We start from the raw sequence: 22479 nt of genomic DNA, 5'->3' as shown, positions 1-22479 counted from the left end.
GTGTGTGTGTGTGTGTGTGTGTGTGTGTGTGTGCGTGTGTGTGTGCGTGTGTGTGTGTGTGTGTGTGTGTGTGTGTGTGTGTGTGTGTGTGTGTGTGTGTGTGTGTGTGTGTGTGTGTTGGTGTGGGTGTATATATGTGCATGTGTGTGTATGTGTTTAATGGGGTATATGAGTACTTGTTTTCTGCAAAAACACCTTACAAATTCTGCATTGTCTTAGTTATTTATGCCTGTTACTTCCATTTTTTTTAAATGTCTGTTATGAGATATGAACTAAAAGTTACAGTGGAAAAGAGAACACATTTGGCTCTACAAGACAGAATACCAAAGACTGCTTATATAACAAAATGCTAAGAAAGTTCTTCACAAGTCTCCAATACATACTTTAGTCAATGTGGCCCTTAGTTTTGGTATTTTGACTACTCACATAAGTTTTTGGTTTCAATATTGCTATCAGTCTGTCTTGATTCTGGATTCTGTTATGTTCCTGAACTAGTTACTTAACAAAGCCAGTCATATACATTTGAAATTAGATGTAATATAAATGTAAATAAAATATATATAAATGGAGCATATAGAAAATTAAAATACCATGGATACCAAACTTTGCTTTGCAATTCACTTTTATTAATTACAACAAAATAAGATACATTGGCCCATTCTACACAACATTTGACTCAGACTCATCCTGGTTTAGCAATTACATGCTGTAATCGTGATTAATTGGTTTATTTCAGCTAATTATGTTTGTTATATCTGTAGTAAATTTCCTATATTTATATAATACATACTGGAATAAATCAGCTTTAAGCATTTAATAAAATATGACTTTTCTGATTTTAAGAGGCAATGCATTCCAATATTAGAAAAAGAGCATGTTATTAACCACACTATACTGTTTTGTTGGCTCGGATATACCAATTTTCTGAAGCTTTCATTCCTCTTCTTCTTGATTCATATTCACATAGTATATCAAACTTTGGCCTCACATTTTTTTTGCAGATATACACAGTTCAGGTTGTAGCAAGCCTATTTTCTGTTGAAAGGCTGACAATAAAAAGAAAGAATTTCACAGTTATGTTTATTTATGTAGTAAATCTGGAAAGCTTTTTGTATAGAGATCATACTTTGCTTTCCCTGTTGAACAAACGAGAGTGAATAACCAGTTTCTGCAGTGATAAGTTTTCAGACTTGTTCTTTGTAATTAAAAATAAACAATTTTATCCTGTATCACAAGTCAATCTCAGTGTTTTATATATATATATATATATATATATATATATATATATATATATATATATATATATATATATATATATATATACCTGCAGACTCAAGATTTACAACCAGCTGCATAGTCTTGTAAAACAGTGGGTTTTGGCTTTATTGGCCTAATGTATCCATAAAGACTAAAAAGTAAAAAAGGCATCAACATTTAGAAACCCATTTAGCTGAAACACTTGATGCCCTTAGGGAGTTATTTGCATGTATCTCAAGGGCCTCCATCACAGGAGGTTTAAGGTATTACACAGTTTAAACTCTAGCTTTGCTGTGTTTTTCTTTCAGTTTTAACTGAATGGATTGTCTGTGTGACTTTTTCACCCTTTGGGTTTGTTTTTATAAATGCAATATTTATATGGTTTCACTTCAGAATCTCAAATTACTGAAAACTCAAACTTCATATGGTCGAGACCATATGATCGAGTTTTCAGAAACTCAAAATTCTGAAGTGAAAAAAAAAAATACCCAAACACATAATTTCATATGTATAAGTGATAGAGTCCAAGGAACAATATCAATAAAGTTGAAAGAAGGATTGTGCCTTGATAAGTAAACTGTTCAAATAGCTGTGTAGTATGGCGGTATTCACAGCATGTGTGTTCAAATCTGACTACAGTCAACTGTTAAATTAAGTGCACATTTCCTCTGGAGTCACAGCTTGTTGGTTCTAATCCCATTCCAGCCAACTAAGACATAACTGACTGTCTAGTCTGCTTAATGTATATGAACATACATCATTTTTTGGAATGTAATGACTAATGCTCCATCTGTCTGATCCTTGATTAGCAGATAAATAACATTATTTGGAATGCAATTTATTTGCAAATCCATTTACAGAACACCTTGGTAGTAATATATGAGCACAGTATGTGAAACAGTTCCCTGTAGTTGTGTACCTGCATTTGTTAGTGCTTGGCCAATACTGTTCCATGCTAACAGGTTGAGAAGTATGTACGTGCAACATCATCTATACAAGAACTGGAGTCAAAGTACTCAACAACTGACACTGCACATCTGTAGAAGTATGTATTAGTAGTCTGTGTAGTAATATCATATGCGAGGTCAGTAATGGCATGTTTTTCTCTCTCTCCCCATCTCTTATCTTCTTTAATTTATTAATGTTATTTATTATTATGATTTTATATAAATATTGTTTTAAACTAACTGTTATGTTGGCCTTATGGGTTATTTTATACTGGTTTTCTGTTAACATACTTACTGTCATGTTATTTATTGTTGTGTTCCACATAATATACCTTTATATGTATTTTGAATAATCAATGTTATCTTCCATTATGTTAATACTGACATTTCTTTGGTTATTACTTATCTTACCTTATATTTATATTTAATTTAGTAGAGCGTGACAAGGTTGGCCTGTTACAGGTGATCCACCTACCTTGGCTCCCCCAGCTGTGGCACCGGGGCTCACCACATCTGGGCTGCAACCTGGTGTTGCCCCCGCTGCTTCCCCTGTACTACCTGTAACATCAGGTAGTTCCACCCCCACAGGCTGGGGATGGGCCCCCATCTGGGAGCAGAGGTGGAGGGGGTAATTTTGTCACTCATGATGAACTACCAGGTAGGGTGAACAGAGTGCTCTATTGAATTGTTGGAGCTTACCTGTGCCAGATGGAGAGCATGTGTGCCATCCTGGTGGAGCACCCTTGCACTGGACACCAGCCTCCACCACTGCCACCACTGGGACAGTTAAGTAGCCATGCTGGCAGTCCCATGGGTGAGGACTTGAGTCCTACTGCTACCATGGGGATGCTCCTGGGACTGGCATTCCTCAACACCCTCCCCATCCATGTTGCTAAACCCCTTCTTGTGTCACACAGTAACCCTGTCTGCTGTCTTGTCTGTCTTCTCTGTCTGAAAAAGCTTCCTCACTTTCTCAACTTACCTCCCCTTCATGCACCTATGGCCCTTCCCCAACATTTCACTCTCACCTTAAAAAAATGGCCACCTGTCCCAAAAACTAAAATATCTTTCAATGCATACCTCTCCATTTCACACGTTTCCACTGGATGCACTTAATTTGGTCCAAATGGCTTGACAATGCAGTCAGGCTGTTGTCACCCCTGATCTGTGACAGTGCTCAGCTGTTGCTGATGAAGAAATGGATAGCTATGCTTCTTTCCTACACCTGTCCTACACATCCCTACCTGCCTTTTACTATATTTTCCCCCTGCTTGTACCTCTTTTCACCACTGTCCATTAAAGATTTCTTGCATAATGAGGCATGTGGAGATGGATCACTTAGCTATGATAAATAGTGTTATACTGATATATGCTTTTTGTATAATATTAATCACATTCAAAAAGTACTACACCCTATTTCAGGTCCACGAACACTGCACATGCAGAATAGTGGCTCATCTTACCAAGCCACACAGCTCCTAACAAAGACAGATGTTTTAAGCAAAACATACTAATGCTGTAGTTCCCCTCATTAAGCATGTTTAAATGGTGCTGCACATCTTGCTGCACCCCACAAATCAGCTGAGATTCATACAACTATAGTACTGTAATTAGCACTCTAATACACAGATACATCACTATAAAGGCACACAAATAAGCTTAGATGTAGACAACCCTGCAGTTATGTCTACAACATGTAAGAACACATTTAATAAAACATTAATGGAAAAGAAGATTTTAACTGGGACTCTGTTATACAAATACAGCACTCTAAAGCCATACACATAATAATATATGTAAGTGCGGTATTTAACAGCAGATAACTGTGGGATGATAAGTACAACATGTAAAAATTCACCTATTACAACAATGACTATATAGCTCACTCTGTAAAATGCATTGAAAATGTGGCTTTTTTAGTACACATGGTCTTGGGTTCAAGTATAGCTGCGTCTACCAATGAAAATACATGTATGTGGCCATCAGTATTATAACGTGTGATATGTATGTCTGTTTTATCACCTATTTATCCACCCAAAACAGTAAAGTTGGAATGTCTGCATCAATATTATAGAGGGCAAAGGCCTGCAGATAGGACCACTCTCACCTAATCCTAGTACAACAGGTAAAGTGGTAGACTAAATTTCCACTGGATGTTGAAGTGTGTACCAAAGTTGTGGCCCAGTTATATCACACTGCAGCCCACAGTGTTTTGCTGGTAATATCACAGATAACCACAGCTGCACAAGTAACATACATATATGGAGGTTGAGCTAGATGCAAGGGTTGCCAGCACACACTCAACAAGGGAATACCATGACAGAACACGTGACCTGGTAGTTGTCCAACTGCCTGACATCAAGGTTAATGTACACCTATTTGTAGGACACACCAAGCATTTTAGCTTGCATTGTCTTACTGTTGCCTGACAAACTTACATGGCACACATACTTTATTTCCCAGTGGAGTGGGTACTCTCAGTCTGGCTCTGTCTATAAAACAATGCTGCCAATGGTCCCATACTTACTCATCAGCTTGTTGCCCTGTAAAGTGTTCACCCTTTCTGCCTATGCTTATTTCCTGCAGCATCACCTTCAGCTTCAACCTGTAGCACACATATTTGTATGTAAATAATAGCTACAGACATTCTCTCTGCCATACATAGTATCTGTCCCCCACTACTTTCCAACCCAACATAGAGAAAGGGGTTAAACTCTACAATGAGGCCTTATAACTTGTTTAGTGGTTGTATGGGAGTGGCGGATCATACTGCAAATCAGCTGTGTTGGCTGCAATTAGTATTTCAGAAGCACAGATGGGTTCAGAGGCAATCACTTCCTAATAGAGAACCATGTTAAAAAGGCAAACAGCTAGCTCGGGAAAACATTTTGTATGACAGTTACTTTTCATGGTCAGTTTGTTGGCATAGCATCTGTACCATTCAACAGAGGAGTATTGTACTCCATCAGGTATGAAACCATTTTGTTTCCAACATGATGCATATTAGCCCATGTACTTAGGGGGAATGGTGAGTACAGCAGTAAGCCTTATGTAGAACTTTACTGCTGACATGTCATTGATCTGCAGAGGGGTTACACCTACAAAGGAACTAGAGTACAGTACAGGTAGACAGCTATTTGTTAAATAGGTATAACACTCTCCATGGGAATTTCATGTTGATAAAGGTGGTAATACTACACTGCTATTTGTGTGGCACTACTACCCCCCCCCCCCATCAGCTGGGAAAACTACTCATGTACCAACTCATTCGCTCATCATTTTCTGGAATTCATAAATTCCAGTGCCTTGGATCACCTTGTCCAGACCCCCACCAGGGGCAGCAATATCCTGGACCTGGTCATTACCAGTATGGGTAACCGGTGTTCCATGCCAGAGGTCAACTCTTCACTGGTCATATCCGACCACAAGTTAATCACCCTAGACATCCATATCCCACCCCCCATTAAGGAAACAACCATCAAAACCTACTCCAAAGCCAACTTCATGCTTCTTAAGACAGAAGTGGCAAACTTCATGACACCCATGCAGATGGAAAATAGAGGTACAATTGCTGAATATTACACAAATGCACTGTATAAGCACATACACAATTGCATGGATTGTGCCATACCCAACAGAACCAAGATGTTATCCTCCAAAAAAAGGAAGTCAGTCTGGTGGTCCCTGCCATAAGCAAACTCTACAACAGAAAGAAGAAGCTGTTGCAAAAAAGAGTAAAATCCCAAGATTGGAGGAACTCCCTGGTCAGCCTCAGTAAGAAGCTGAGATCCCTTATAAAATCCTCCAAAGCCAGTTATGAAAATAAAATCACCACTTATTCCAAAGACAACTACAAAGCGTTCTACAGCTATGTCAAGAATCTCAATGGCGACACTTAGATCTGCTCTGAGCTACAGCACAATGGCACTAAATATACAGAACCAACCGATATTGCCAACATCCTGGCAGATAGGCTCAGTGCTAACTCTACCCCCAAAGGGCCCATCTTAATACTGGAAGAATGCAAAGTCCCTGTAATCACAGATGAACAAGTAAAGACCGCACTCTCCATAGCCAAGAACACAACATTCCTGGGATCAGACAACATCCCAGGCTGCATACTGCACGAACTACAAAATGAACTGGCACCCCACGTAAGTACCATGTTCAATCATAGCCTCACCTCATGCTATGTGCCTACTGAATGGTGCACAACAGCATTTATCCCACTCTACAAAGGCAATGCCACCATGGACCCCAGAAACTACCACCCCATTAGCCTAATGAGCTTGATCTGCAATGCCATGGAACGTATAATTTTGGAGCTTATAAACAAAGACATTGGTAACCTCCAAGCCCTGGATCCAACTCAGTTTGGGTTTGTAAAAGGTAGATCATATCTACTAAACCTGATTGACTTTTTTGAAGCAGTCACTAGAGACATAGATGAGGGAAAGGTAGTGTACACAGCCTATCTTGACCTCGCCAAGGCTTTCAATACCATCCTCCACTCTGGAATTATAGATAAAGTCACTAAACTGGGCATAAATCCTGATGTCACAACATGGGTGTCCAACTGGCTCACTGACAGAACCCACACAGTAAAAGTAGCCAACTCTAAGTCTGACTTCAGACCAATGATGATTGGAGTACCACAGGGTTCAGTTCTGGGTCCTCTCCTGTTTGGCATCTACTTTTCTGAAGTGCAGGCCAGCACAGAAGGCCTTTGGCTAACAAAGTTCATGGATGACTGCAAACTGGGAGCCATAAGCGAATCACCTAATGATGTAGACTTTCTACAAAAGGGCCTCACAGAGACAGATGCTTGGTGTCAAAGTCATGGCCTCAAGCTCAATGCCAAGAAGTGCATTGTCATCCCCTTTGGGAAAAACTCGGTACCCATGAACTACCACATAGGCAGTAGATCACTAAACACTGAAAGTGTGATAAGAGACCTCGGGACACAGGTGGACAGTAGTCTCTCCTTTGATAACCACATCGCCACAGTAGTCAGGAAATCCTTTTATGTGGCACAACTCATCACAAAAGGGTTCTCCTCTAGAAAAAAGTAGGTCATTGTTCCTCTCTACTCATCCCTCATCAGGCCCATTATAGAGTACAATGCCCAGTTTGGCATGCATCTCACAAGACACCTACCACAGTTGGAAAGGCCACAGAAATACCTCACTAAGAGGATTACTGGCCTTGAACAGATGCCATACACAGACCGTCTCAAAAAGCTCCAGCTCTACTCCATCGCATATTGCCTACTCAGAGGCGATCTCTGACTAACATACAAAGCTATGTCAAACCCAGAGCTGTTGGATATACTATACTTAAAGAAATCCCAGTTCCTCCGAACCACACACTCCAGGGACATAAACCTTGTCACCACAATAAACAGAACATGCTGGAGGGATAGATTCCTGTCCCAGAGACTTCCCATACTCTGGAACAAACTTCCCATTCATGTCAAGCAAAGCTCCTCATTGGGCCTCTTTAAGAAAAATCTTGACAACTGGATGGGAAATAGAAAATTCACCCTGGGGATCACTTCTGTGACACTGCTTGACAGGGGCACAGGAAAATAATTTTCTTGGGTGGTGAAAGCCAGGGAACCTTTTTGGATAGGCTTATATAGGCCCCAGGGCTGATAGCCTAGTAACTATTTATGAACCTATGAACCTAAATATTATAAGGGGGCTTTACACATATGGGCCACAACTTAATGGAATTTTGTGTTAGTTGTGTGACCATACAACAATATCTGTCATGGCAGAAGCAGGGATAGATGAGTACTGCTGCTGTCCTACTCACTTCCACACCCTTACTGTGTTTGCATGGTTTCGAATATGAGATGTGTAACCAGGCAGTGAATACTCATATCCATCTGTTATTGTTGTATTTTTACATACTTACTCCCATTTATGTGATCCTGACATATGTTCCCATTTTGTTATCTTTCAGAAAATATGTATTCCGATGCCGGGGCCCTTTTACAGAGGCAGAAAAAGAAACTATCCTGGACCCCCTGCGTTAACACCATCAACTCCTGCTGTCCAAGGGAAGGACAAACAGGGAAGAGTGGACAGAACTGTGGGCTGACCTGGTTCGCAATGTCAAGCAATTGGTCAACAGAGCAGGACATATGAGCAGGTGTGACACCATGCCACTGATATGATAAATGTCACCCGCAGAAGAGTAGCAGATGTGGCCAGGGATCATAGTGTTACTGGCGAAGGACCTGCACTGGAACAACCACTGTCAGCTTCAGAGGAATTCCTGGTGAACCTAGGAACACAGAACAGCTGCCAGGCATCTATCATATGGTATGTCATGGATGTGGGTGCCACTGTTTCCACACAAGAGGACCATCCAGGCATGCTTAGTTGGATAAATATTGGAATACTGTAGCATTTATTGTATCACTGTGTACATACTTTTATGTGGGTGGCAGGTATTTTTATGGGGGAAAGAGGTTAGTTGCAGTGTGAATCTCAAGACCAGATTGTGACTTACATGCCAATTAACATAATATGTAATGTAAATGTGACATATTTGAATGTATTAACCTATCATGGTGCAACATGGGCTGCTGTTTAAATGACCTCTCCCTCAAATTTTTACAGTGCCATCAGGAATCAGATCCATCCATGATCCTGCTCCTGGTAAGCATAACACTGTTGTGATACAGATGTAGATTGAGTGCATTGTACTTGCTAAAGTGTCATCGCAGCTCTGCTGGCTGGATTGATGTACTGTCTAAATGATTGCCAGCCTCACAGAATTTTACCAGTGGAACATAGATTACAGTCATACCTATGCCTTGTAGCTGTGATCACACTGATAGCTTTGCAGCATTTGTAGGACAGTGCGGATTGCCTTATGTGTCAACTGTGCAGAGTTTTGACAAATGTCAGCAGTGTACATCACTGTTGCTCATGAGATTCTTGAATAAGGAGCTTATTTTTTGCAAGCAACTGTAGACGTTATTTAGAAAATAATGTCCTCAGGCACTGGTATGTGAGGGTGGAGGTTAGACAAGTCTGTAATAGTGAAAGCATTGTATACAGCTTTTCTCTTTTTATCACAGGCGACCAGGGGGAGTTGGTCTCTGTCCCCTTCTCAACCTGATGTCAGTGTCTCTTCAGACTCTGATGATGATGGTGGCCAAAGTGAGGCATGAGGGGTTTGCAGGAGCTGAATCTGTCACAGAGGTTGACATCCCTCTTCTGCCCTCATTATCACCCTGCAGTCAGTATGTCTACACATACCCAGTCCCCTGAGGCCACAGATATTGGGCAATCAGAGGGCAGGGACATTGAACAGGAAAGTGTGGGTTCTGTGGCTGCAGTGAGTGTTAATACTGGCCATACCTAAAGAGATAGCAAGGTTCCACACAGGCGGATTGATAGGAGTGCTCATAGGAGAACTGTTGTCCTTCCACAATCTGTTGCAGGTGTCTGGTCGAATGTCACTTGGTGTATGTTTAGGGCTGTCATGGAGGCATAGACACATTCCAAAAGGACCTGCAGATGAATGGTCATGGTTATGGATGCAGCACAGTCTGACATCCATGACTGCCTCCACCGCATTGCTGATACCCTGGATCTGCTAAGTGATGCAGTGGAAAGATAGTGGACTGAAAGAGATCACAGAATATCTGTCTTGGAACAGTTATTGTCTGTGATGGTATGTCTGGTTGGAGTTGAGCATCAGACTTGTGAACGTAGGTCAGCAGCTACATCTGCTGGAAGTCCATGTGGGCATGCTCACTCATACTCCTGTAGTGACAGTACATCTAGTACCACAGAGGCAAATGTGCTGTCCACACCAAGATGTGGCAGGCCATGGGCTCCTGGTCTTAAGCATTCCTATGGAGAATACAGTCCCAGCAGACAGCAGTCACCATCAGGTAGTAGCACTTCTGACCTTGGACATGGAGGTGGTCCCATATTTGGTGGTGGAGAAGGTGAACTGTCAGCTCTGCCATTCATGGTTCAAAGCTGTCCAACATGCAGTCACATTGGGCTAGCACTGAGTTTGAATGTGTTCACACAGGCAGTCACACACCACTGTCACAATTAGGTCAACTACAGTCACACATGGCACATTCCATTGTCCATCTAGCCTGCTTCCTTTTTTGACTCATACACACGCTTGCCAACCTATTGGATCAGCCTATGTCTCCTGCATTACTACACAACATCCTGTGCAAGTGATGATACCTGTGCCACATCCCTGTCATCCTTGTCATCAATGCAGAGAAATGAAGCTATGTGTCTGATGCACAGGGTGACTACCTAAATTGCTATGTATTTCTCTAGACTTTCAAGTGCTACTTGTACTGGTCACTGACAGACATTTTTTCTGCTGGCAGTTGTAATGAGTAAACCACATTATGTTGTGTAGATTTAGTTGGGTGATGTTGTAATGGGCATATACTTACGAAATGAACAGTGTCTGATAGAACTGCTTACAATTCAGACTCAGAAATATTTGGGACACACCTATGGATACAGTGCTATAATAAACCCATAACTGACAGAACACAGGAAGGAATGACAGCACAGAAGCAAAATGTCTTCACAATGGTTTAGCAGTATAGGTGCATGGCTCATAGGTTTGTATGTATATCACAGGCTAACAGAGACAATGGCATCATGCTGCCTACTCCTATGTCCATAATCTCTGGCACAATGTGGTTCCTTGATAAGTGTAAGCAGGGTTCTAGAAGCTGACACATCTACAAGCTGTGGCATAAGAGATGCACCATTTACAACCCTGTGTCCATTACAGACATTTTTCCTAATCCAGTTATGATTGCCTTGTTCCACATCCCATTGTGTTACCTACAAATGATGTGCATTACAGAAGTCTGCTTCACACACATAAGGAACCTGTTACATGTAGAGGGTAGTGTCACGGTTACATACCTGTCTCCCAGCATGGCCTATTTATATCACAGTCAAGGTGCAGCTGTGTACAACAGGTACATCTTGTGTTAGTCCTTTCTTGGATGTGCAGGTGATACACTGTGGGATCTGACAGCTCCTTGAATGGCAGCCATGCACCTCCATTCCAAAGCATGTAGGAGACAGAATACACAGATTCAGCCTTGACACAGTCTTCATTGGACATGTTATGTACAGTGTGTATTGTGTTACTGTGGGACCTCTCTGGCTGTTACAGGTGTCAGATATGTCTGTGTACTTGCATACTACAGGTGTCATTGCACTCAATGATAGGTGTGATGAGTGCCACATACAGTGGGACAATGAGATTCTGGGATTTACATGCCATACCCTTATCTATAGGTTGTTCAACAGATTATGAAGCCCCACATCTTACCAACCAGTGAAAGTCAAAGGCTAGATTACTCTCTGTGTCCATAAGTACCTGCTTAATAGGTCAACTGTTGGAGGTGTGCAGACAATACAATGTTGTCCAGGGGGTGGCTGACAGCCAAAAGTATAGTATTGAGCATTCCTTGGCATGTTGTATTTGTCAATGGCTCTGACAGCAACTGAATGTGTGTCTCAGCCCACCCTGGGTAACTGTTGGTTCTGTGTAGAAAACACTGACAGTTCCCTATTTGCAATAATCTGCAAATGTAGTCAGTCTGAGGTCACTGGCAGTGGCTGTGACTGCAAAACAGGGAATGGCTAGGAGGGGTAGTCCCAGGAGTGATGTGTGTGGATAGTCTACTGGTGACTGGTCTCATTGTAGTGCTGACCTACACAATCCTATCTTCCCAGATAATGACTGTCAGACACTTGGCTATCCAACGGCTGATATGCAAGTTTGTAAATAACTTCTACACTGTGTCCACAATGCCTGATGGCCTAATCTTGACAAATGCATTCTTGGGACATGGTAGGTGGGGTGAGTCATTGTCCCCTCATCCATTGCAGTCTGTAACAGTCAGTTCCGTCCAAAGCTTAGGGTAAACATGATCTGACCTTGATCATCACAAACTGCATTTGTGCCAGTGTTTGCAGGTGTACTACATTGTTACTGATCATTTCCATGATAAGTATTTTCATGGCTGTAAATGTAACACTACTGAGACATCTGGGGACACCGGTTGTCACTGCATGATACTTACCCTGTGTGCAACTACGTATTGACTTTAATTCCATCATGGTTTCTAAGAAGGTTGTCTGGCAACACATCTTTGATTATAGACAGCATAAGCAAGCAGTGGAGGGGGAGTCATATATACACTCCGAGAAAGGTAAGGAAGTACTCTTCACACAGTTAGCCTGCAACTACACACCACTCAAACAGTGTGTACTGCTGTGATACAATGACCTTCTGAGGAATTCTGACTAAAGGGGAGTCCCCTGAATTGCTGATATCTGGCTACTACAACTGCTGGTCTCAGTACAGCCACTCTCTCCTGGGATACCATGGTCTTATAGTTTGTCTCTCAGCAAAAGCAAAATATTAGTACCAAACTCCACATGAGGAGCAGGCCACAGCTTGTTTGTTAGGCCACATAGTTGCTCCACTTCATGCAAGGGTCTGTAGCTTTCACATACCCTTTACCAGGTAGATGCCTTGAGTAGCAATGATTACAATGTGGCATGTATTATGCCTAGTATTCCAGGGTTCTTAGGATTTCAGTAGGGTAATGAGTGGATGGTGAGTTGGAGCACAGCTGCAGAATCACACTATGATGTACAATGCATAGTGACAGACATATGCAAGGCTGCTCAAGCAAGCACAACAGTGACAGTGAATTCTGTTAGGTCACCATGTCACAGCAGTTCATGTTTCCTGACCATCATCAGCTTCATCTGTATGTCTGCATGCCATGGATCTGAGGCATACTGCAGAGGTTTTACCACCTTAGGCCAAACTGTATGTACCCACACTTGTCCTATGTATGTCATACTGTACATTTATGTAACCGGAAAATATGTCTGTGTTCCCACATCATGTCAAACAACATCCAGTGTGCTGTCTGGTTGCCTGACAGGCAGTGTAGACTAGCAAGGCCAGAGTAATAACCGCAAAGTTGAACAAGCTCTCTGTGCATGCACGGACATCCACATCTTCACTGCAAGGTGTACCACCTGTACATCTACATAGACTCAGCTGTAGCTGACAGGAGGACAAGAAGGACCTCATGGCACAGCAAACTGGGAGCAGTCATATAATCTCTCAGTTATGTCACTCTCCTACAAGAGGGTCTTCAGGAATATATGCTTGTTCACATACTCATGGCCATAACCCCATGCAGATCTGTATGTAGTATCATTTCCATCAGTAAAATCAATGTTCCTGGTAAGTAGCACATCATTAGCAACACCTGGGGTGATAAATCTATTCACACAGGCCCGACCACACAGGTTTACACTTACTTTAACATAGATCACCATGTCTCGAAAGGGGTAAGATGGGTAGTATATCATGCTCGTGTTATTAGTGAGGCACTGTCACTTGATAATGGTGTGGTTATAACCTTCATGTAGTCTTTTCTCAGCATGCAAATATTTCACTGCAATGGACATTTTCTCATGTACCTTTGTAAGCACAAGTGGCAATTACACACAACACAAAGTTTCCTCACAAGCAACTTCAAGTCCCTAGTATCTGACCTACAGATTTCATGTGCTTTAACTGTCATTGAAGCCTGTGTCATGTAGACCACTCAGAAGTGATCTCTACCTTGCATACTGGGCAATGTGTGACCCTGCTGTATTGGAAATGCTGCAAATCTGTGAGTGGAATGGTACATGTATTACCCCGTGTAAGGACATTACCTGGTATGTGACATTAATAATACATGCTGGCGGGGGAGATATGTGTACCACACTTCAAATCATTGAAACAGCCCCCCACCTAATGGTAAACATTGCACCTCATTGGCCCTCCTCAGATGCAATCTGTATGATTGCCTGGATGAAAATTATGTCAGCACAGGGCTTCTGCGTGTGTCCCTTGTGGACAGGGAAAATATGTGCTGATCATGTAAATAAGGGTAAGAATTCTATGGGACCTAGACCCATTAGGCTACTAATGTCCAATGATCCTAGGATCCAATATGCTGATGTAAAATGCTCTAACATCCTCGCACACAGTGAGAATAGTACCACTATTAATTCATATATACAGGTACTGCACAACATACAGTTTAAGTTGGTTACAATGAAATTAGAATACGCTGCTTGCAATTAAATTAGAATACCAACTTATCTAATGGTACACACTAGAGATCACAGTACTTAATGTGTGCCACACTCAAGTGTGCTATTAACATCTTTTTAGGTAATATTATGTTAGATGACATTAGCAGGCCTTATTCTGGTCAGGACTTTGAAGGCGCACATCACCTACAGCAGCCAAAGTACTCCAAAATCCCACATCCTTCTACATCTGTGTGGTAATCATATTTATTTTGCAGGGGGATACACACACACACACACTCACATCCAGTGGGCCAGAGTGAGATTAGAACCCCTACTTATCTGCTGTTACACACTACAGATCACAGTATTTACAGCATGTGCCACAGCTTAAGTCTGACATTATCATGGAAATTGGTAGTGTTAAGGTACATGACATCAACAGGCCTTGTGGAAGAGAAGGGTTTGGAGGCTGGTAGCTCCAGCAAAGGGTCAAAAAGTGCAGGCCATTGAAATGTGGGATTCTCATTTGTTACACAAGAGGATGCATACATACATATAAACACATACACATACACACCAAGTGGGTCAGATAGAGATTAGATCCACCTATCTAGTGTTACAGATTACATATTACAGTATTTATAGCATGCCCCATTGCTTAAGCCTGACATTATTATGGCAATTGGTAGTGTTAAGGTACATGACATCAGCAGGCTTTGTGGAAGAGAGAGGTTTGGAGGCTGGCATTACCTGCAAGGACCAAAAAGTACAGATGCACTGACATTTGGAAGCTAATATGGGATTCCTATTTGTTATGCAGGGAGATGCACACACACAAACATAACAAGTAGGCTAGAATAAGATTAGTACCCCTACCTATCTAGTTTTATACAGTACAGATCATAGTATTTACAGCACATGTCATGGCTTAAGTCTATTTTAGACATAACTGCAGACAAATACTTGTGGAATACATAAACTAGGCTTGTGTTGAACTGCGTGTGTGGGTTGCAGAATGATAATGCCTCTTAACAGTTCTCTGCATCAAGTAGCCTTGCATTCAAATAAGTAGTTATGTGTCTACAGCAGCCATTTTGCCCATATGTGGCTGTTTGCATTTGGATGGACAGGTATGTGGGCAAAAACAATGTTCATAGGTTCATAGGTTCATACTAGGCTATCTGCCCTAGGGCATTTATAAGCCTAGACAGAGTGTGTTTGGCTTTCGCCACCCATTTTAAATTAATTTTGCTATGCCCTTTTTCGAGGTTAGTATACTGTGCCTCTGTCTAACAGTGACACAGAAGTGATACCCGGGGCAAGCCTACGATCTCCCAACCACTCATCAAGATTCCTCTTGAAGAGAGTCAATGAGGGACTCTGCCTAACGTGGACTGGGATTTTATTCCAGAGTGAAGGGAGCCTCTGGGTTATGAACCTGTCCCTCCAGCATGTCCTATTTATTTCAGTGCTGAGGTTCAAGTCTCTCGAGCGCGTAGCTCGATGGGATTTGGATTTTCTGAGGTGCAGCATGCAAATTAATTCCGGGTTGGACATGGCTTTATACGTCAGGCACAGATCACCTCTGAGCAGGCAGTATGCCACTGATTAGAGCTGGAGTTTCTTTAACTGGACAGCATATGACATCTGTTTGAGCCCTTTGATCCTCTTGGTGAGGCACTTTTGGGGTCTTTCCAGTTGCTGCAGGTGTCTGGTAAGGTACATCCCAAAAGGGGCATTGTACTCAATTATGGCCCTGATGAGGGATGAGTAAAGAAGCACGATGACCTCCCCTGATCTAGATGTGAATCCCTTCATGATTAGGTGGGCTATATAAAATGCTTTTCTAACCACTTTGGCCACGTGGTTGTCAAATGAGAGATTGTTATCAACTTGGGTCCCCAGGTCCCTAATTACTTCTTCTGTACTTAATGGAGTACCACCTATGTGGTAATTTGTGGGCACTTTGTTTTTGGCAAAGGGGATGACTATACACTTTTTGGCGTTTAGCTTGAGGCCATAGCTCTGGCACCAGTTGTCTGTTTCTATGAGGCCCTTTTGGAGGATGCTTGTGTCGGCTGGAGAGTCGATTATGGTGCCCAGTTTGCAGTCATCTGCGAACATGGTCAGCCACAGTCCTTCCATGTTGGCCTGTACCTCTGAGAAATATATACTGAACAAGAGAGGTCCCAGAACTGAGCCTTGTGAGATGCCACTTGTAACTGGTTTGGAGTCTGACAAGGCTCCAGCAATTCTAACCATGTGGGTTCTGTCCTTGAGCCAGTTTGCAACCCATCTAGTGACATAGGGGTTTATATTTAAGCTGGTGAGCTTATCTATAATGCCCGAGTGGGGTGTTGTATCGAAGGCTTTTGCGACGTCCAGGTAGGCTGTCTGGACCACCTTCCCCTCGTCAATAGCCTTGGTGACTGTTTCAAAGAAATTGACCAGGTTTAAGAGGCAGGATCTGCCCTTAACAAAGCCGAACTGAGTAGGATCCAGTGTCTGTAGGTCCCCAATATCTTTATTTATGAGGTCCATGATGATCCTTTCCATAGCTTTGCAGACCAAGCTAGTCAGGCTTATGGGGCGATAGTTTCCAGGATCCATTGAGGCACCACCTTTGTGGAGAGGGACCACTGTTGCTGTATGCCACTCTTTGGGTACATATCCTGTAGTAAGGCTGAGATTGAACAGTAGTTTTATGTTTGGGTTTAGCTCTTCTTGGAGTTCATGTAGGATGCAGACCGGGACACTGTCTTGTCCCACTGATGCTGTGTTTTTTGCTTTGGAGAGGGCGGCTTTTACCTGAGCATCTGAGATGTCAGGGAGGCAGCACTCTGCTGGGATAGGTATTTGCCCTTTTGGTGGGGAGGGGAGGAGAAGTTTGCGCTGATCCTGTCAGCTAGGATGTTGGCAATGTCTGTGGGTTCAATGTATTTTTTGTCATTTTGGACTAATTCTGAGCATATCTGGGAATTCCCACACAGGTTCCTAACATAACTAAAGAAAGCCTTGTGATTATCCTTAGTGTCCTGTGCAATTTTTCTCTCGAAGCTGGCCTTAGACGATTTTATGAGTGCCCGTAGTTTTTTGCTAATACTGAGATGCCTTCCCTTTTTGGGATTTTGCTCTATCAAGTAGTAGCTTCCTCCTTCTATTGTATAATTTGTTTATGGCTCGGGTCCACCAGACAGGACGTCTGCCTATGGAGAATTGGGTCTTGGTTTTATTTGGGATTGCATGATCTATGCATTCCTGAAGGTGTTCATAGAATGCATTTATAAAGGATTCTGCAGTCTAGGCCGTATTTTCTACTGGCCCGGGGGCTTTGAAGGATTCCACCTTGGTTTTGAGGAGTGTGAAATTTGCTTTAGAGAAGTTTTTCACTGTGGTTTTCTTGGCAGGGGGTGGGGTCGGGATGTGAATATCCAGTGAGATTAGTTTATGGTCTGATCTTACCAGTGAAGGATACACTTCTGGTCTGGAGCATAGAGTCCCCATGTTGGTGATGATCAGGTCCAGTATGTTTTCCCCTCTTGTGGGAGTGGTGGAACCTTTGGGCTAGGGTGTTGGAGCTAGAGTAATGCTCTCAGTCTATGTTTTGGTAGTTGAAGTCGCCCAATATAATGCTGTTTGGAGAGACCTTCATATTTCCCAGTGTTCTCAGGAAGGCCGAGTGGGGTTCCTGGGTTTGGAAGGGTGGTCTGTAGCAGGCTATAAACTGAAAGGCAGTTTTATCCACTGTTAGTTGCACATGGATAGTCTCTGATGCTTCGTGCTGTGCAACCAACCTGGAGATGTGGGTATCTTTGACGAATATTGATACTCCCCCTCCTTTTGTGGTTTGGCCCAAGTGTTGGGGCCAAAAAGCATGGTATGAGGTATAACCTGGTAGTGCTTGGGTGCTCTTGGGAGCCTTGAATCAGGTTTCTGTTACTGCAAAGATATCAGTGTTCTCCATGCTAAGGAGAGTTTCGAGTGCTTGCATCTTGAGGTTTAGACTTCTGGCCTTGAGTAGCATTACTCTTAGTTTCTTATCCCTTGTGATACCTATGGAGGTGGGTTTGTCTTTTGAGCCTTGCCTAAAAAGGCACTATGGGGGAAGCAAGAGCCTTTACCAATATCTGAAAGCTCAGGGGTGACAGGTGCAAGCCGTCCCCAGTGAAGCATCGTGGCTTGTCGAGCATGTCATCCCAGGCTGATAGGCATTGGATCCCCTTTGAATGACACCAATACTTAAGCCAATTGTTGAAATTGATCATCTTGTCTTCATATTGTGGCATCATTCTTGGTGAGGGTAAGATGCTACTCAAGGTCAGGGTCATACCGACCTGGGCTACATGCTCAGAGAGCTCCTCTATGTCTCTTTTCATGTAGTCCAGGGAGGTATGTCTCAGGTCACTCACACCAGCATGGACAATGACCGAGTCATATTTGTACTTGCCTTGGAGTGACCTGAGTGCTTGTGTTATGTGGCGGATCCTAGCGCCCAACAGGCACCTCACCGTGACCTTCTCCTTGTTCAGCCTGGTGAGCGGGACATCAGTGTGCCTGATGATAGAGTCACCTATTACAAGTGTATCAGGTGTGTTGTTTAACCTTAAGGGGTGTGACTGTTTGGCACGCTGGCTTTGTGTGCTATGCATTGCATGTGTTTTGTTTTGGAGTAGCGGTTGCTTGGGTGTCTGCTTTGGAGGTCTCTGCTGCTTAGGCAGATTTTTATTTAGAGCCTCTGGGTATGTTTTTGTGTGTTTATGTGTTTGGTTTGCTGTCGTGGTAGGTCTATGTGAGACTGGAATTGTAGTGAGTGTGGTTTCCTTCTCCTCCTGACTGGTTACGCCAGTACTAAGTTGGGAGAGCTTAGCCTCCAGTTTGGCTATATGGTTGCATCTCTCATATGTGTTGGAATTTGTTGGGAGGAAGAGAGGGTTGTCTGTGTACACAAGGTAGTTGTAACATTGCCTCAAGATTCCCAGATTCACCAGCTGGACTGGAGAGGAGATTGACAACTGACATTTGGACATGCTAGAATAATATTGGGAATTCCTTTATAATTGAAATAAAGGGCCAATGGGGAACAAGGTACTCAAGGGGAGTTTGTGAGGGTGTAGTGCTTTGACTGCATGCATACACAACATGATACATAACACCACCTGTTCACCTGTTGGTGGATGTTTTGTGACATCCAGCAGGCACAAGACGATGTAGAGAAGTGCATTATCTACTCTTGAGCTCTAACATTTTGTCCTTTGAGCAACATTATATATGTGTCATAACGCAGCTGTAATTACCAGTATCAGGGTATGTAGGAGAATACAGACATACACAGACATATAAACATATATCCGTAGATAACAGGGATGTAAATATACAGATGTGTGTGTGTGTGTGTGTGTGTGTGTGTGTGTGTGTGTGTGTGTGTGTGTGTGTGTGTGTGTGTGTGTGATATATGGGCAGCACAGTGGTTCATGTTGTCCCTTCACAGCAAGAGGTTCTCTGGTTCAATTCTCAGCTGGGGTGCCTTCTGTGCAGAGTTTGCATGTTCTCCATGCATTCGAGTGGGTTTCCTCTGGGTGCTCCGGTTTCCTCCCATAATCCAAAGACATGCGTCTGGAGCATTTCTCTTTGGCCTGCCGCTAAACTAGGCTCTGTTGTAGTTGGACTTTCCTGGTCAACAAAATGATAAAAATAAATATGTATATTTGTTATACATATTTATGGGGGAAGACAGACATGTATGTGTCTATACACACACACACACACACACACACACACACACACACACACACACACACACACACGCACACACAAAATTATGTGTGTGTGTGTGTGTGTGTGTGTGTGTGTGTGTGTGTGTATAGATTTATATATACATACTGATAGATGTATGTCTATAGGGAGAGCGATATACTGACAGATATGTATAAATATATGTCTGTATCTGTAAACATATTTATATATATAACACCATTTTCAGTGGGGAGCAACAGGATTGTGCTCTGCTTAACAAAGTGTAAGAGCAAGTCCAGTGGGAGTTTTGCTAGTTATAAACTGACTCCAGCCCAACCTACCTGTATTCCAGACCAGGATTTGTGTGTTGCACAAAAAATGACATATGTCCCTGTTTCTGCACTGTGGCATGTCACTGAAGTTGGCTATGACTTTCTTCAGTTGTGTGATGTAATTAACATGTCACAAAGGTTAATAATATTACAACACACAATACTGACGGTCTTGCAAAACAAGAAGGAATACTACCTGACATCCAAACAAGTGGTTATTTCTAGACTATAACTCTGATTACCACCACACAAGCTAATTGCCCCAGTCCTGTGAGCCACACAAGCTGCTTGACAGACAGTAAGCCTTCATCACACATTCAACTGCATGCATAGTTATTCTTGTGCTAAGTAAGATATAGAATGTATGATCATTTTCTTTGTTACTGTCCTGGGACTGCCTGGCATGCTGCTCTGGGATACACAGTAGTCTGACTATCATGTCACCCCACTATCTAACATCTCCCTTGACAGATATACCAGTAATCTGTTGCAGAAGGTCTGCATGAGTATGCCATGCATGTGGCCTAGTGAATACGCATGGAAACAAGGTAGTGGAATGGGTATCTCTAGTCCCATGTAGATATAATTTCTGTCCAAGTAGCCTACTATATTTATTCGCATAATGTACCAGATCCATACATACAATGCCACATCATAGTAATCCTTATGAGTACTGTGGAGGTTAATGACTTACCTTGCAACTGCAGCAGCTGACACAACCATAGCTCAGGGCTGCCTCTGTCTGATGCAAGCAGTATACAGCCAATACATGAGTAGGTACAGGATGTGTGGGTTGCATGCCATCATTTTTAATTTCTGTATGTGAGTAGGAGTAAGGTGTTAGTCCCTAGAGATCTAGGTTGTCAGTGAATGTGCTACTTATTACCTCTTAGCTAAAGCCAGGATGTACTAACCAATCCCATGTCTGCCTACAGGGGCATCATCAGGGGGTTCTTCCTCCGAGTTCTCCTGTGACTGTGGCTGTGGTGACCTAGGCACTGCTGGGGGGCTGTGTATCCCATCCGTTTGCTTCTCCTGATGCAGCTGCTTATGCAGGATCAAATTGTGTAGCATAGCACATACTCTGAATATATGTGCATGTGTGGCTGGAGAATACTGCAGGACTCCACCAGAAATATCTAGGCACTGGAACTGTGACTTCAGCAGCTCAAACACATGCCCTATGATCTTCCTTGTTTGTGCATGTGCCTCATTATGGCATTCTTCTGTGGGTGTGTGTGCATTTCTGATGGGTGTCATCATCCATGGTTCCAGGGTGTAGCCAACATCCTCCAGTAAATGGCCATGTGGGATGTCCCCTCTAGGAAACATCTGGTACAGCTGTGATATGTGCCAGATATAGGAGTCGTGATAACTTCCAGGGCTGCCAGCACACACATTCACGATAATCTCCTGGGCATTTCACATGATCTGGCAGTTGATGGAGTGGAACCCCTTGCAGTTAACATAGATTCTACCCTGCTCACTAGGTGGAGCCTTGATGTGACCATGGGTACAATCTATGGTACCCAGCATACTGCTCAACCTCTTAGAGCAAAAAATCTGGACAAAGCCATTAATAAAAGTATGACAGAGGCCCAAAAATAGGGACATTTTTTTCAATATTACTCCTACAAACTTAAAAAGTTGATAGAATAACAAATTTTGCATTAACATGAATTTTCTGAAGGGTAAAAAGTCTGAAACTCAAACATCTGTCATTATTTTCTAACTTCCGTCTTTAATGATTTTCTACTAATTTGCCAAAAATATGCAATTTTATGAAAAACAGACCAAATCTATGAGACAAAAATCTGGACATTCTGTGAAAATCTGTGCAGTTGGGAGGTATGGTACCCAGTACCTCATGGTAGTGTGTTACTTGGTAGAACTGTTGCATATTGCTGGCATTCACCTCAGAGGAGAGGGGAAAAGATACGTGCTCACTGTCATGGGTAGCATAGCATCCAGAAACTGGTGGAGTATCCCGGGTGCAGATGCATGTGACACTCCCATCATGTCCCCAGTTGGTCTTTGAAATGTACCTGTAGCTAGTAACCTAAGGGCTACACA

General features: G+C 42.6%; 1 protein-coding gene across 1 annotated transcript in view; it reads right to left on the bottom strand.

Moving 5' to 3' along the window:
- Positions 1 to 999: 999 nt before the first annotated feature.
- The window catches only part of LOC122808040 (Ig heavy chain Mem5-like), a 176160-nt gene continuing 154680 nt past the window's right edge, over positions 1000 to 22479 (bottom strand). Inside the window, exon 6 of the mRNA XM_044079028.1 lies at positions 1000 to 1046. Coding sequence (XP_043934963.1) covers positions 1013 to 1046 — 34 coding nt within the window. The 3' untranslated portion in view covers positions 1000 to 1012. The remainder of the gene's footprint in view (positions 1047 to 22479) is intronic.

The sequence above is a fragment of the Protopterus annectens genome, chromosome 8.part0 (genome assembly GCF_019279795.1).
Source record: "Protopterus annectens isolate FY-2018-M chromosome 8.part0, PAN1.0, whole genome shotgun sequence".
Lineage (NCBI taxonomy): Eukaryota > Metazoa > Chordata > Ceratodontiformes > Protopteridae > Protopterus > Protopterus annectens.
The sequence above is the reverse complement of the archived record's forward strand: the minus strand, read 5'-3'. Positions and strand labels throughout refer to the sequence as shown.